The sequence below is a fragment of the Molothrus aeneus genome, chromosome 3 (assembly GCF_037042795.1).
Source record: "Molothrus aeneus isolate 106 chromosome 3, BPBGC_Maene_1.0, whole genome shotgun sequence".
In the NCBI taxonomy this organism is placed as follows: Eukaryota; Metazoa; Chordata; class Aves; order Passeriformes; family Icteridae; genus Molothrus; species Molothrus aeneus.
Window position 1 is genome coordinate 63,673,265 of NC_089648.1, and position 17,916 is coordinate 63,691,180.

Consider the following 17,916-nt stretch of genomic DNA (forward strand, 5'->3'; position numbering starts at 1 on the left):
GCTTTCTTCAGTTCTTTACTTAATGGGGTATAAACAAAACGTGACATTATATTCAGAATAATAACTGATGCCTAGAGAAAGCAAAGCACCATAGTGATTTCAACAAGTTTACTCTTCAAAATGCTGTATAATATGACTGCTGTCAGTGAGATCAGAAAGCCCTCCCATTGCACTATAAGAAATATATTTTGAACTCTCTTTGGGGAAGGAAAAAAGAAATCACATCCTTAGACAAACCAGTTGTTGTGCATACTAATTCTTCCAAAAGTTGATAACATTGTCTTCTGGATACTTTTTATATATATGAGCCATGGAAAGAACTCCTCCTTCCCTCAACTCCCACCTGAACAATTTTGCTTTGCTTTTTAACATACTAATAGCCAGCAAGTCCTGTTCTTTATCAGGACTTTATCACTTTATCATTTATCACTTGTTCTTTATCACTTTATCATTTATCTTCTTTATATTTCCTAATTAAAACGTACACTTGTTCTGATTTTGTATTCTTACTGCAGCTGCCCCATGTTACCTAAAGCTGATATTATCGACCTAGTAATCTAATTATTGAGACTCCAAATGTGTAGCAGTAGGTCTAAAAGCAATAGTCAAATCTAAAATTATTATTGAGTAGGGACTGAGTGGCTTTGCTGCAGGACCATTGTCAGCATTGGAATAAATTTTGTGAAACAAACTCCTAGCAGTTTTCATGTATTTAGGGGTAAATATAAGAGCAGTTTCTCTTAAATTTGGACTGGGGATGGGGAGTGGATGAGTAGGGAGTGGCAGCACTGAGGAACAGCCAGAAATAAATTTTCAACATAAGTTAATTATCTTGTGGCATTTATGGTAATTTAATGCATAACATCTGTTCTACTAAGAGACAATGAAAGTGTGTATCTTAAAAGTCCTAGCCCGTGGTTCTTCTACACAGTGGCATCATGCTCTAGCTGCAAGATGCTGGAAATCTGTTTACATAAGCTATTCTTAAAACCTTTTAGAGACTGCAGTTCCAAAGCCCTCAGAGACGAACCATTCCAGGGCTGGTACACTTGATAAAGAAGAAACACTGGAATAAGCTTTGCATGGATGTATTCATAGAAGAACTCATTAATTGAGGTCTAGGACTCATTGCAGCCTACATTTGGGCAATGAGTAATGTCAATATGCAGGAGGCAGTTTGTGTACCACAACAGAAATCCTTCTGCAGCTTGGTATAAGTTAATTTATCTTCTTTTTCAGTAGCTACTTCACTGGGTCTCCAGGCACTCGGGGGTTTATAATGAAGCTGTCAGTACCTTTTTGTTACAATTTCTGGCCTGCAGTGCTCAGGGTCCTCATTCTCCCAAGCTGCGACATTTGTTTTTCTGTGAATCCTAAAATGCAGTATAACTCATTTCATGTGCTCTGCAGTGGATTGTGCTGCTGGATGGCTCCAGCTGCTGAGCATCTGGACTGTAATTGTTTCCCCAGGCATCTCATTTGTAGTGAGCTCCTTAGCAGTGCCGGCAGAGCGCTGGGGGCTGCCTGGGTCCCTGCTGCTGGGCAAGCTGCTGGTGTAAAGCTCAGTCAGTTCCAGCCGTGCTCTCCTTTCCAGGCAAAACTCCTTTGCAGCGCACTTCCACATCTGCACTAGGTGATAAGCTTAATATTTAACAGCATTTCTGATTTAGGTATACAAGGAATATAAATGCTGATGTAGCTGAGGTAGTTAAGGCATATAGCCTCAGTGTATTTCAGCATCCTGGGGAGAAGGGGGGATACTCTGCATGGCAAGTCCTGAACTTTGGAGCTTGCTCCTGTTGTGTTGTTTCATGGCTGACAATTGACACAGAAACTCCCAAGGTTTTCCGGAACTTGTTTGCATGCTGATATCAGCTTTTTCAATAGTGATACAATTGCACAGAGGTGTTTGGGTGTGTGTGTTGAATAAGATCAGTGGGTTATTTTTAGGCACCTTTACACTCCTGTATTTTGTGGGGAAATGGATAAGTGCTCAGTGTTTTGTACCTTCCACTAGGTAATGAATATCCGAAAAGTTCTAAATCGCCTGGATAAACCAGAGGGCCTTTACCCCAACTACCTGAATCCCAGCAGTGGCCAGTGGGGCCAGCGTAAGTACCTGAAGTCTTTGCTACTGTGACCTGTCTATCAGGACTTTCTTAGCAGTCATTAACTTCTTTCAGTCACTGTTACATGTTTTTCATATAAAAAGAACTTTTATAATGCATAGAAACTCACTTTATATCTGAGGTTATATAAAATGTAAAAAATACTACAAATATAAAATTAATAATCTTACTTGCTATATTTTAATATACTTTTTCTGAGCTTTCAGTGTGACTTGTGGAAGTGGGGAAATGTATGAATATGTATGACTTTGGAAAGGAATTTGTGGACTACAGAAGTCTCTTATTCAAAAATCTAAAGTGCTCTCTGAAGTAGCTGTATAAGGAAGCTTTATCAGCTTGTCTGAATCAAATTCCACATTTCCAGAGTTGTGTGGCTCTACTGAAGGAAAAAAAGTAATAAGTCTTTCTAGTTAATCCCAGCTGTGATTTCTGTTGAAATTTAATGCCACCAACTGAGGAAGCAAACTAAACAGAAATGTGTCATGGCATTAATCCCCTTGGAACCATTACTGTAGATACCAAAATTAGAAGGAAAAGACTATAAAATACTCGAATTACTTGAATTACTTGAATTCCTTAGCTCCCTCATGATGACTGAGCCTTTTGTTGTTGTTCATTGCTTTCTCTGATCTCCATAACTTGCAGGATCATGATTTTAGAGACCTTATTGCACTTTTCCTGCTTAGGTTCAGTCTGTAACCATCCTATTCATGCAATTCTGTCTTTCTATTTTTTCTTACTTACATTAGTGAATAAAACCAAGCAAGATATGCAAGGTAGCCATGAACCAGCAACACCTTTTTGGCCAAGAAGGCCAATGGCATCCTGGGCTGCGTTAGGAAGAGCATTCCCAGCCGGTCAAGTGAGGTGATCCTGCCTCTTTACTAAGCCCTATTGAGGCCACAGCTGAGGTGCTGTGTCCAGTTCTGGGGTTCTGGTACCAGAAACAGGTCTATCAGATGGAGCAGGTCTGTCAGAGGGTGACAGAGATGACTGGGGACTGGAGCATCTCTCCTTTGAGGAAGGGCTAAGAGAGATGGGCTGGTTCAGCACTGGGAAGAGACAACTGAGAAAGAACCTTGTCGATGTCTCTTAAGTACCTGAAGAGAGGATGTCAGAGGATGGACCAGGCTCTTCTCCTGGTTGCCAAGCAATAGGACAAGAGGCAACAGGAAGAAACTGATGCACAGAAAATTCTGCCTGAATATGAGGAAGAACTTTTATGTGCAGGTGACAGAGCACTGGAGCAAATTGCCTTTGTCTGGGAGAGGTTGTGGAGTGTCCTTTACTGGAGATATTCAAGAACTATCTGGACACAATTCTGTGTCATGTGCTCTAGGATAACCCTGCTGGCACAGGGAGGTTGGACCAGATGATCCATTGTGGTTCCTTCCAACCTGTTCCATTCTGTGATTTCTTTGATTTTATTGATTAAAATCTATTTTTTAAAGTTTTATGTCACTCTGAGTTAAAATGGTATCCAAAAAGATTGTGCTGCTCAGCTGTATTTTCCCATCAATGCAAATGCCATTTCCCTTTATGAATTAGAAGTACACTGTCATTTCTCAGTCTGCTATGCTGTGAGGTTTCCTGCAGGTCACTGTGCCTCAAGGCCTGTGGCAGCTCAGCATGCATGACCATCAGCTGTGGTTGCATGTTGGTATAAACCCTGACATCCCTGCACAGATGAGATGTGTGCCCAATTGTAACACGTGTCGGTTCAGCACAGCTTTACAAGACATAAAACCTCCCCTGGAAGTGTTGATCCTACAGCAGTAGGTACTGGATTTAATTAGAGACAATCTCAGCACCTGTGAGACAGATGCAGTTAACTCCTTTCTTTGCTTCTCTTAGCCACAGAAGCAGCTTTTTGATGCTTCATTAGAGCAGATCTTTCCAGAGGCTGAAGCAGTTAGTAGCTCTGCCTTACATATTTTAAAGCAGTCAAAACACTTATTCTGCCTTATGCCTTTGTTATTCCATATTTTTAATATAATTGCATCTTAAGCACTCCTCATTCACATGAAATGCCAGTTTTTGTTGGTGTGCACAGAAAAATTTGCAGTGTCCATGGAGCTTTGTTTTCCAATAGCATGCAGTGCTGACGAATAAATAGCTTCCCATGCCTGTGAGTGATGGGTGCAGGTGTTGATGCAGGTCTATCCCTGGCATGCTGAAGCAGCAAAGACAAGTTCCATCTTGTTCCATCTCTTTCATATCAGTCGCCTCCGTTCACCAACACTGATTAACTAATTTTTTCCCCACAGAGAAGATCAGAACATGAGACTTGAAAAATATGTCATTTGAAATTGCTTTTCTAGGCTGTTTTCAGCTGATTACAAGAGAAGGGAAAAACCAAACAATCAAGACCCTTAATTGGCACAAGACAGAAATATTTTCTCTTTAAGTGTAGAGAGAGGAATGGTTTCTGAATGTTTCTTCTCCAGCAGTGCTGTAGCTGTGAAGGTCGCTGATGGATCTCTGCCATTGTTCCTGTAAATTCATTTAGCCCTTGTTATTTTGACAGTAAACTGACAGTGATTTGCTGCAGCATGCGTCAATTGGATTTGTCTACTGCAATAATGTATATAATAACAGGGCTTATTATTGATGAAACTCTGCTTGTGCTATTTAGTTTGCAAATGTCAGAGGTTTCTATGGTAATTTATTTAGGAAACTGTAAAGGTCATTTAAATGCTGCTGTTCAAAGATCAGCCTTTGATCACAGGAAATGTTCCCATTGTTTTAAGAAACCTCTTCTCCTTTTGGATCATGAACATTTAATTTAAAAAATGGTGTCGTCTTCCCAGAATTTCAATATATCTCGTTCAAAAGAGGTTGGAGAAGAAAAAAAGAAGCCTTTTCAAACCCAGGTTTGATGGTACAATGTACTTGGTAGGCAAAGGGACAGGATGCATTCAGGAAACTAAATTTTTTTTTTTTGCATGTCACAGGCTAGTGGAGGAAAAGGACACTGTTGATGTAGTTGGAATAGACAAATATCTGTCTTCTACATTTGCATGTCTTTGCAAGCTGCTGGAAGGTAAAGGGAGGCTTTCCATGGAGAAAAGATACAAAAGGGTATAAAAATAAATTCTCTGTGTTCCTTTGAATTCTACCAACACGGGCATAACTTTGAAGCTAAGATCAGAGTTAGGTGTCAGGAAGTGTGAGCGCAGGATCGCTAACCCTTCTGCATCTGGCTTTATGAGTCTGGATCATCCCATGCAGGTTTTTTTTTCTTTTCTCATGGCCAGAATTTTGTGGTATGACTCAGGAACTTGCTGTGTGATCTGTGTAATGACATCTCCATACTGGATTTCTTGAGTGGAATTAGCAGATCCCTCCTTTGCTGTAAAAATGACAGCTATAGATGAGAAGTCCCGGTAAAGCACTCTGAAATTTTTCACTGAAGACTTGATAAATGCCAAATCACTTAATTTTGCCAGGCAATATCACTTAATTTTGCCAGCAACAAGTTTCAAAAGCTAACCTCTAGCTACTCTTCTTCACTTAATGGAGCTTAGAAAAACACTTTACATGTATATATAGTTGTAGTATTTAATGCATTTAGGGGATCTATGCCGAAATCATGATAACCCATCAAAATTTTGCCAAGAATCTTTTAGGTTCCTGGACAGTTAGTGGGTGCAACCTTGTACAAGCAGCTGAGAGCATCACTAAATCTCCCATCACTGGTGCAACTGATGTTGGATGTCTGGCTTCTGTGACCTTAGTGTTTCCAGAGTCACTAAATTGTGCAATTGAATAATCGCAGAACCTGTAGTACCAGATTGTTTCACATAGTAAGCATAGGGCAGAATAAAGCAGTGTCACAGCAACAATACTCTGTAGATGAGGTGAAGTAGTTTTTTTTCCTTCCAAACCACTGCTGAGTTCTGAGAGCAGTCAAAAGTTTAAAAATGTAGTATTATTTTTAAACATATGGTTCAGCATTTTGAAATACCACTAAATAACCTGAAATTCAACTCTGCAGTAAGGAGCTAAAAGCCTTTTTTATGAAGTGACTTAAATGGAAAGTTAGTGACTAAAAGAGCAATACCTGCACTTTAAGGGAAAGCCTTTATCAAATCAGAGAACACTTTCTACTTTTTTACCTTTTTAGAATAAAAAGAGAAAAAACTTAGTTTGACATGGTTTTGTATGGAATAGACTACATTAATTAGAATGGACACATATAAATTGTTTTCTCTTTGCCATGATCTCCTGCGGTACATTGTGGACATTAAATAACTATGGTATTTTAGCTAGATTAAAAATATAGCAATAAAATAAATAATTCTCTGTATATACCAGTAAAGTTTCTCCTGAGGTTCCGGGCTTATGTTTATTAAAGATGTTGTAGAAATAGATCATTAAAGACACTGTTTCAAACTGTAATTGTATTTTATTGTCATGGCTGAGGATGAAATTGCTGTTCAATCTCTTTCTTCCCTATTAAGATCATGTCTCCATTGGAGGGCTTGGGGATAGCTTTTATGAATATCTGCTCAAGGCATGGCTGATGTCAGACAAGACAGATGAAGACGGCAAGAAAATGTATTATGATGCTGTTCAGGTAAATAAGACATTTAAATCTTCTTTTCCATAATAATCTAATATATAATAATCCTAAAGAGACAGGCTGTGAGGACAATATGAGAGATTTATGTATTTGCTACCACAGGGTGTTTTTTCAAAGAATTAGTTTCTGTTCTAAAAAAGACTTCTTCAAATAGAAGTGCTAAAGGAATACAGATACTGCGGGAAAGGGGAGAATTTTGAAGTATAACTATTTTTTTTCTTTTACTGCAATATAGTCAATTGTCGCTGGAGGAGAGGGCTATAAAAAAAAGCAACAAAAAATGCATCTACAAGTAGCTCTCAGATAGACATTCAACTCTTTTTCCTGAGTCTTCTCTAGATATATATTAGACTTGTCCTTTTCCTTTGTATCCAGGAGGGAGTTCCTTTCTTGTGTTCAATTCTCTCATGAGTTTCAGCCATAAAAAGTGTTTTGATTATGGTCCACACATGGATCATTGTGTTATGGTAGATAATTAGAAATTATAATTGGGGTGTCGTTTCACAATAACTTTTTGGTACAGGAGCATATACTTGTCAGCTTCTGCAAAACAGCCCAAATGGACACAAGAGAAACTTTTATAAAATCAGAACTGTTCATAATTACATTTCGATATGTATTTATGATCCTGCTGGTCTGCACTCTCTTTTTTATTTATGGTATTTCCTTTATATGCTGTTTTGGGAGAAATAATGGGTTTGTGACACCAGATTGAGACTTGGCAAGTATTCAGTTTAAATGCATATTTACAGGCTTTCCTTCCAATCCTGGGCAAATGACCTATTTTCTCAGTTCTTTGCTTTCATATATATAGATATATATTAAAAAAGAGGATAATATTACTTCTTTTTTCCTTATCCTTTCATCTGTTTTGACTGGAAGCTGTCTAGGGCCAGGACTTTTATCTCTTATTAACTGTGTGTATCTACAGTGCCTCCATAGACAAGGCTTTGAGATGCTAAGCAGTATCTGCTTATTCTTTCATATATCTGGAAACACACCGTCCCTAGGGAGGTCATAAGTCTCCTTTTACTTCCCATACACAAAAAGTGGTGGCATTAAAAAAATATAACCATGGTTGCTTATTGCAACCATCTTTTTTTCCATTAGAGAGGAAAGTCACTGTGAAGATCTGAGGGAGGGTGTGATCTCTGGTGGTTGTAAATTTGACAACCAAGTGTCCTCTGCTAAGGAAATCTTGCCTTTAATTTTGTAAGTGCAGATTTGAATGCAGTCAGCCTCATCTTTGCTGCTAGCATGGTATCAACTTTAGAGCAAAAGGTGGATCTTAAATTAGGTTTGAGTGCATTTGAGGCTATAACATAAGAACAGTGCTGTTGTAATAGCTCAGACATTGGGTTGTCAGCCAGAGAGAACATAGTGTGTGAAATTATCAATTCATCTTACCACTGAAGACATCTTGAAGCACCTCAAAGCTGCTTCCAGCCTTCTACTTCTGCTGGTTTAAAAACATCAGGTTTTTTGAGGTCCCAGCAGGGAGCAGAAGTGGGGACAGCCCCCACATTTAAAGACCACTCCTTGCTCGGATTTCAGCTGGAGGAGCAGAATCACCTGTTCAGCAGCATCACTGAATGTGGCAGTGTCAGTCACAGGGTCTCAGCTCTGCTCATATGACTGTATTTAAAGTACCTATTTTCTTAACACTTTTTAGTCGTACTAGCTCAGAAACAGTCCGAGCATCATGTCTCACCAGAGTGTTAGCATTTGAGAGGACCTGACTAAAAACCAGATTTCCTTATGGTGCTGGCTGTTGCTATTTCCAGTATTTTCTGATTGATGGCATTCCTGTTTGTTTTTTGTACTGAGGTACATCTGTACCAAAGCTGGAAGTGTACATGCAGCATTAGGAGTTAGCAGCTTGATGCTGTAAAGTAGCTTGTTCAGAAAGCAGCAGCAAAGTTTCAGCCTCACAGAAGCTGCAGGATGATTGGGCCCCACTGAGATTCCAGGTTCTTCATTGGATAACTATCCTGATTTGAAATCCATCCTGGTACTGACTTCATTGCTATTGATCCATTACTTATCTAAATTAAAGCTGATTTAGGAGTCTGCACAAGCTGCAATCTTTCTTTACAACTGAGGCTGCAGGGTTTGGGCATTCTGAGTCTGCTTGGTATTTTCTTAGAGATATTTCCCCCAGCGCTCTCAGACTCTTTTTAAGACTATGCCAAAGGGAACAGCATGATTATTCCTGGCCATTCAGTCCAGCACATACCCCCCAGATTCTGAAAGAGTGATGTGAAGGCTCGATGCCTAATTCAATACCTTCTGCTATCCAGAAACCACAAATGAAAATATATGGTGAGTTATATAGTTCACTGTGAAAAGCTGAAATCTATTTAGATGGAGCTTAGGGGTTATTTTTCACATTGTTCTCTAAATCATATTTTAAAAAAGGAATGCTTTCCATTAGAATTCTTCTATCACCTATAGATTATATAATGGCTTAAGTTAAAAGCAATAACTAAGATGTCAGGCTAGATTTAAAAACTGCTTCTGCTTGCCATGAAAATGCATTTATGGCTGAAGCCATTGAAAGAGTTTATTCCTAATGGGAAAAGGGACCAAGATAGTCTTATTTTGAATACCAGAGCATAGTATGAATGTGTAAGGCCATCAGAGGGATTCATAAACTGTAGAATTCACACAAAAAGACAAGTGAATGTATTTTTAATGTAAGTTATTTTTTCTCTTTTGAAAAGTAATACAAATAATGTCCTGCTTCACATAATACATGAAATAAGAGATCTTTCTAAACTGGTTTCAATGGGTAGCATGCAACATTTAGTTACAGAACAAATGTGTATTCAGCTTTTAGCTATATTTTGAAGAAATAACTGCCAGTAGAATAATCCATCAGTCTTTGCAAGTATCCAGGACAGGAATCATCTCACTCTTCTCAGTTAACAAGCTGATCTCTGAGACACAATTGAGTAGGTTTATAAGAGAACATGATAATTTAGAGCAAAAATGGACCTTATTACTAGACATAAGTGAACCCCCTATTAGTGGGTTCACTTATATCTACTCTAGCAACAGCAGTGTCACAAGCAACTGCATCAAATCCTCCCATCTTAAATGTCTCAGCCCTCATTTCCTAAGCTGAAGGGCAATTTTCCCTCTATTCCTGTAAATAGGTTGTCTCACACTTGAAGCCTGGTGGTCAGGTATCTTTTCCAAGTTTTCCCATTACATTTATTTGTGGCCATTTCTGCAATCCTTCTGCGTCTTACGTATATATTTATTCTCTCTCTTTGACTCTGCCTTCATCACTTTCTCAGTGTAGTTCTAGAGAAGTAGCATTTCTAGAGGCTGTAAAGAGAATGGTAACTCACCCCAGAAGAACTTCAAAGGAAAAGGGAGAATCCTCACCAACACTTCCCAAGCAGCTCAGTTCAGTGCAGCCCTTGGTGGCCCTGTGGTTTCAGTGAGGTAAAGCAGCTGCTTTCTGCACTTTTACCTTGAGTCAGGGCAGCTAGTTCCCTTTTAGACATTAAGATTGTTTATTCTTTCTTAATGGGTAACAACTGCTCAGATGATCCTAACAAGAAAACAAGTGATTTCTGCAGAACATAGCACTGGAAGTGGAAACAATGGAAATGGCCAAAAGAGGAATGTGTGTTGTGAAGCAGTGCCACGGCCACTCTGCCAGATTTCAACATCATTTCAGAAATTGCTGCTAGGCTGGGTTGGACAATTAAACAATGCTGTCAATGCAGTAAACTTCTGTCAAAAGAGGAAAAAGTAATTTCTGGCCTCAGGACTGAGACAGAAAATATATAGAATTACTTTTTGCAGGGGGGTTTAATTTTTTTTGGCACATTGCTAACTTTGGAGGCTAGCGTTGGAGGCTGGCTTTATATACCCAGTTTGCACCCTGCCAAAGGTAGTGATTGGGGGATTTGGGGTATATTTATTCAATATTTTGATTGGGGGATTTAACTGGGGGATTTGATTGGGTATATTTAACTGTCAGCATTAAGTAGTGAATATTTTTCAGAGATGTTGATTTCAACCTTTCAGAAAAATAAAAAAATCCATGGAGACTCCTTTCTCCTTGAAAGGAGAGGGAAAACGAAGTGTTGTTAGCAAACTGAAAACATGATATTGGCAGACAGGCTTTTTTCATCTCTGGAGCTTCATGAGGATCTATTTAACTGAGGTGACAGTCTGGTGGCTGGTTTGTGCTGACTGCAGTCTCCATTAAGCTGCTTGAAGGGGTTTGCTTTGTGATCGTAGTGGTCTTAAAAACTGCATAACTGATGTGGACAAGGAGAGAACTGCAACAACTCAAATATAATGGCTTGTCATACTAGGTAAAGCTAAAAGTGATTAATGTCTTGAATATTCAATACTTAAGGACTTCTTGGCATTGAAGAAAATACATAAATGGGGCAGGCAGGATGCTGCAATAGCAGCCCATCTTAGAATGAAATAGTTGGTACCCAGCATTTCCACTGCATACTTTGTTTTGGAGCTTTTTTTTTCTGGTGTAGGAGGTGGGAGGCAACTTAACTGAATGTAACTTAAATGTGCTAAAATCAATAAACAGGCAGTTTTGTCAGCTGTCACATTTAAAATACTTATCAGCCAGCTGCACTGGTGTTCTGCACATAGTGATAGTATGGCTGCATTGTGTAGGAACACAAGGTTCATTACAGTGAGCACACCAGAACGTCCAGAGGACTTACTGCTCCTTCTTATTCTCTTCACTGTATTTGCCCTCTCAGCATGAGTTTTGAGACTCTCTACAAATGTTTACAGAAAGCATCAAGGCTAAAGACAGGCTTCTACAGATTTTTAACTTGTTAATAATTCACTGATAACTGCACAATGTTAAGTTTCGGACCAGATAAAGTATTTATTCAAATTTTTGGCTTGTTTATGGACTATCAGGAGAAGCAGCAAGCTTTAATGTTAGAAGTCTTTAAGGAGGATTTTAACTAGAAAAGTCTAAAGAGAAATTGTATGGGTTTTGCTCATGGCTTTGCTCTTTTCAGAGCAGCCATGCCCTTACTAGTCATGCTATTTTCCCTTCCCTTTTCTGACAACAAAAAAAAACTTGTCAGAATCAACAGATATTCTAGAGTATTCAGAACATGCACAATGTAAAGTTTTGAGAGTGACTTGATTTCATTCATGCCAGACCATTAATACTGTTTTAAAATATGAATAAATTTTTCCTTCTGGTAACACACAACATTTAATACATTTAGAGTTAGAGCACTGGTGCTCTGAGAGACACCAATAGATCTATAGAGGGAAAAATTATTTTCAAACACAAGTAAATAGTCAGCTTTCCCTTAGAACTTGATCATCTTTTTAGTGATCAAATGAATAGGTCTCACAGTATAAATGTTTGCCAATGATTCTCCTTTAAAAATTTAGGTACCTCCATTATAAGCACTCATATTTCATTGCACATGTAAGCTTGTCTACATGACATGTCTAAAGTCCAAAAGAAGTAAAGTGCTTTGGTGCTTTTAAAATGTTTCTTATATTTTGTGTTTAACCAAATCAAAGTTCTTCTGTGTTCAGATTTCAGTTCTGATTTTTAAAGCTCAGTTTAGAAAGCAGTGAGGACCTCAGCATAAGATACTACTTTTCTTTGGCAAAAGTATTTAAATTGTTTATAACAAGGGCTTGAACTTCCTACTCCATCAATAAACTTTTTGTAAGGAACTCATTGGAATTTGCAATAAAGGATAAATTGGATAATTGTGAAAGTTGAGAAAGAAAAGTATCTATTGCATTAGATCAACAAAACAGAAAATGTAAGGGAAGTAAAAAAGTAACAAGAAAGCAGACAATTTACTTAGAAACTCACAGAATGTAAATCTCCAGTAATCCTGACCTGCTGCTCTGTGCTGTTTCAAAGCAATAAAATGTACTGGTGCAAGCTGTAAATATTAAAAAAATAAGTAAGCAATTGACATTATACATCTTTGAATTATTGGAAATAACACGATAGAATTCTCTTTCATCCTCACGGTTGCTTCAAATGATCAAAATACTGTTTATGAAAATTCCTAGGGGAAGAAAAATGTATTAAAAGTTTGAACAGAGATAATTTATGTTGCTTTGTTATGAAGACGCCTGCAGAGTTGTAATTATCCCCAAAACAGACATTATAAACCCTTGAAACTTAGAATCATATTTCTGAAGTTTCAAATTTATTAAGGTATCGAAATATGGAACTGTCTTGCTGAGCAGTTTTATCTCCAGCTACAGTGACATCTTGAGGCAGGAAATGAAACCACCTGGGTTTTGTTAAAACAGCAGTAATCATTGAAATTCATTAATCATAATTAAGAAGATGCTGTAAAAGGAGAGGTAAGATGCCCAAGAGCTAGAGGTAGCAGAACTGTGAGGTCACATTGCCGTTTGAGGTTTGTAATTTGTTATCTCAGCTCCTCCAGCAGAGTTAACACTTCTGTGGCACATGTCCATGTAGAATTTGAGCAGCCTTGAGGAGCAGATTGTTTTTCCTAAGAAGCCTCTACCTGTGCTCTGCAGGCATCTCAGTTAGTGTTTTTGTTACCTGTCAGTGTAATCCACCAAGAGAACCCCTGTAAAAATAAGCTTATTGATTAGTTTTTAACTCATTTGAACAGAGAGATGATTCAGTTCTGGGTCTTCCGTGTTCCCCTGTAAACCATACATTCTAAACAACTCAAAGGGTAAATGAAGTACTTTGCAACCACAAAATCAAGTCAGGGATGGACTGAAGGGTGTGGTGAAGACATCATTTAAGATGTGTGAAAAGCTTAAAGACATGAAGGAATTGAATGAAGAAGAATGGTTGTTTATTAGGAGGGTCCAATTCTGCTTAATTTTGCAAGGTTAAGAACTGGCAGTGTAAAGTATAGGTTAAGGAACAAGCTGATAAGCAGAGAACACAAAACATATTGCCTTAACAATGAGGGCAGGAGGGCGAGGAAATCAGGTTGGGAAAAACTGAAGAGTTTCTCCTTTATTCTGGCAATAACAGAGATTACACAAATGTGCAATTTGCAGTCCTGTAGTTGAAACCATTCCTAATGTCTCATTCACTGTGACAGATAGGCAAGGGCATAATTTTAACATGCAAACTCATGAGAAAGATGCCAGTAGTAATGCAAGGAGCACTTGAGTCACAATTCAAACAGTAAAAAGCACTGTTAGTGTTTCTAATTGAGTGCACAAGCATTTATACGGTTGTTGTGTCGAAAGAATCATTTCCCACAAGATGGAGAAAAAGGTAATTTGGCTGAAGGCTTTACTGCAATGAGGTATGTAAGCAAAGCCTTAGGTAAAAGCTAAAACAGAAAAATTGCCAGGAACTGTATTAGCTGTAAAAAGTTACTCTGGCTCTAAGAGCTTATGGGCATATTGTATACCATACCAGCTTTACATGCAGTAAATGTATTTCTCTAAATGTCCATAAAATGTTTATTTACCTTTAGTTTCCCCCTCCTTTTCTATCCACTACAGCCTCAAATCAGGTTGTCTCCATTTCTTTGGTTCAATTTTTTTTTTCCACTCCCAGGTAGCATCTGCTATTGCTCCCTTTGGTGACATATATTTGTAGCTACCTTTCACTTGCTCAGAGCTTGAAAGCTTCCAGGGATGGGGCATCCACAACTTCTCCGGGCTACAAGTTCCAATGCCTCACCACCCTCACAGGAAAGAACTTTTTTCTGATGTCTCATCTAAACCTACCCTCTTTCAGTTTGAAGCCATTCCCCCTTGTCCTGTCACTACATGCCCTGGTAAAGAAAGTCCCTCTCCATCTTTCCTGTGGGCTCCCTTTGGGTACTGGAAGGCTGCAGTTAGGTCATCTCAAACCACCTCTAATCCCAATCCCAGTCAACCTTTCCTCATAGGAGAGGTGCTACATCCCTCTACCTGATCTGAAAAGAGTGCAGGAAGGAATTATTTGTAGCTGGGGAGCAAGTTGAAATAGACCTGCAATTCAAATAGATGTGTCTCTTGAAGTGAGTACATAATTATATCAAAATAAAAATAAGTTTGTTTTAAGTATGAAAATCAGAATTAATTGTACCAGATTTTTTCACATGGGTGGATCTTTGTCACTACACTACATATTCTCCTTTATGATAACTTGTTTTACTCACTTGATTTCCCTGCCAGAACTGCACCCAAAGCACTGGAGATAGCAAATAGCATTCCCCTACGGGAACATAACCCTTCCTTCCTATCCTGGTCTTAAACCTCAGCTTTCAGGTTTAGGTAAAAATGCATAGTGACCTAGCATGCTCTTAACAAAGACATACACACTGCATAGGTATTATGTGGCCGCCAGGGACCCAGGATGGTACAAAGCATGACAAGGCAATCTAAGTGTCTATAATATGTCTAATAACTACCTCATAAAAATAGCTTTAAATAAGATGGTTACATAAGAAAATAACTTTTTATAGAAATATGTACTAGTTCTTAATAGGCCCCATTTATAAAACAGATGATTTGCTTTACTAAACACGAACACTTAAATTGGAAATATATTTTTAATTTGTGACATTCTTGGTATCAATCGACATCAATTTGTTAGTTCCTTAACAAATAGTTTGCTAGAATAATTTTAAAACTCTTGGAAGTCATCCTTTTTCATCCTGAACTTTAATCTTGAGCCAAAAGAGGAAAAAACTTACCAACACTAATTGGTATCACAAAATCCATTTTTATACTACAAGAATCAACTCTGGTCTAGTTAATATAGTTCAAAAGTGCATCATTGCTGTTATGTCAGGCAGATACAGTAATACTTCATTCTGGTTTTCAGTCATTGCTTCAAAAAAAAAAATGCAACATAGGTAAATTTAGTTACCAATCTATTTTAATGGTTGCTTACTTTTTAAATAAATTCTGATCCAACAGCTAAGTGACCAGTAGAGTTATTGCCTATTTTTAGAACTGTTGTTTTGGTGAGATGGGAGATACCATGCTGAAAGGTTAAATGAAATGTCATTAAAGTTTTTCCTTTCTCAACTTGGTTTTAGCTTATTGTTAGAATGCCCAAATAGGTCTGAAAGCTATTTCCTGCAAAATTATTGTGTGTTTTCTCACCTTTCCCCTTTCACATCTAATTCCTCTTTTTATAGGTTAAATTATGCAGGGTTTTTTTAAAGAAGAATTTGTTTAAAGCACAGGAATTTTCATTATTCACTTCTGCTTTAAAATTTAGGTATGTTTTCCAGTAGGTACCTAGTAGTAAAAGCATGCAATAAAGGTGGAAACAAGGAGCGGAGGAGTTTTCTGAGCTTGTAGTGGCTCTGGATCTGGGCAGAAAACATCCTTACCAAGTGCTTTGCACTCATATTACTGGAAAATAAAGTCTAGTTTTCAATGTGACATTCTTGGCAGAAAAAAAACAGTATGTAAAAACCACAGTTATTCTGCTGTTTCTAATTTAGAGAGGATTTTTCATGCTTATAGGAACAACCTTTACAAATGCTTAAATGGGGGAAAGCATTACTACAATCACTACTTTCTCTTTATAAAACTTTTTTTAAAATCCTGGCTTTTTTGTTAATCGTTTTCTGTAGTGATATTTTTTAATGTTTTTTCCCTTATATAATGCATGTTGAGTACTGTTTCTGGATCTTATGATTTCAACAGGACAACCAGAGGACTAATGGATAGCTGAATGTGTGACAAAGTTTTCTCCCCTCCATTACTTCTTTTAAAGAGTAATACCTTACTTTCCTTGTGGGCTTCTAATTAATGTGCTCTTCTGCATCTCCTCTCTTGTTTTAATTCTGTTCCTCCCACGATAGCAGGCTGCCTTCCTGGATTTTGTAATTAGTGACCATGCATTGCTAACATCATCAGCTTCCAGTTCCCTCTAGATTTCTGTATTTTTATTCTGCTTAGGTTTTTTTTTTCCAGGAGATCTCAGTGAGACCCTGCTCTTGATAAATAAGTGGAGGATTTCAGTTTGGGAAGGGAAACCTATTGGACTTTGGGAATGCCATCTAGTCTCAGAGGCCTAACATCATTCACTGCACACACTGAGTCATGTATTTTGAATATGAGTTATGACTGTATATAATTTACATGAAATTATATCAATAACCACCTCCTTTAAGTCAGAATTAAAATGAGAAATACAGAACCTGAAGTGATGGCTAATAACTATTGAAAGTTAAATTACTATTGAATGCTAAATTACCTGAAACTGCTCAATGTAAAAGGGGGAAAAAATAAAATATTTCAAAATTTGAAGTGTATTTGGTAGGTCTGTCCAACATTGTTATAAAACTTACCCTGTAAATTGCTCAAAGTTGAAGCAAAATTAGTCATCATTACTGATGTATGTTCATCTGCCTTGGTTTGGCTGACTTTGAAGTTATGCTGGCTCCTATTATCCATTGCACTTTATGAGCAAAGGCAATACAGAGCAAAAACGACCAACATACAAGGACAGCTTTGTCCTTTGTACTTTACCAAATGGCCTTTGGTTTGAGGTCGTGTCCTTCTGCAGGCCATAGAGACCCACCTCATCCGAAAGTCCAGCGGGGGCCTGACGTACATCGCTGAATGGAAGGGCGGATTGCTGGAACACAAGATGGGACACCTCACTTGTTTTGCTGGGGGCATGTTTGCTCTGGGAGCAGATGGAGCCCCAAGTGACAAGACAGGCCACCACATCGAGCTGGGTGCTGAAATTGCCAGGACTTGCCATGAATCCTACGACCGTACGCGTGAGTACCATGTTGCAGAGTCTGGCTGCACTGCTTGCCCCCATGAAGGCAGCCACTGGTGGTTTTGCATAAAGCTGAATGAAAATTGTAGCACAGTGAGAAGTGTTCATCCCTTCTGAGCAAATGCTGCCTTGCTTTGAGAGTAGCTTTTAAAATGGTTGCTCTCTTTTATAAATAATTTCTGTGCACCTGAAGTGTATCTCCTCACTGTAGTAATTGACGTGACAGTTACATAACAGTAATTAACAAGGTTCTTTCATTATGCCAATTTCTGTATAGCTGAATACAAGTAATAGAAGGACTGTTCATTTATGCATCAACACAGGTATTACTCATGTTTTATGCACAAAAGAACATTTTCCACTCAGTTCTGTTGATGCAATGCTGCAAACAATAGAATTGTACAAAGAAAGTGGATTTCTGTACAGGAAATTTCTTTGGATTTTATCATCTTCTTATAGAAATAACCCTGGCA

The 17,916-nt window shown here is 38.2% G+C and overlaps 1 protein-coding gene across 1 annotated transcript in view; it reads left to right on the forward strand.

The window, feature by feature from the left end:
- Nucleotides 1–17,916, forward strand: part of MAN1A1 (mannosidase alpha class 1A member 1) — a 140,095-nt gene that overhangs the window by 112,024 nt on the left and 10,155 nt on the right. Inside the window, exons 7-9 of the mRNA XM_066547076.1 lie at nucleotides 2,018–2,111; nucleotides 6,593–6,708; nucleotides 17,222–17,441. Of these exons, the coding sequence (XP_066403173.1) occupies nucleotides 2,018–2,111; nucleotides 6,593–6,708; nucleotides 17,222–17,441 (430 nt within the window). The remainder of the gene's footprint in view (nucleotides 1–2,017; nucleotides 2,112–6,592; nucleotides 6,709–17,221; nucleotides 17,442–17,916) is intronic.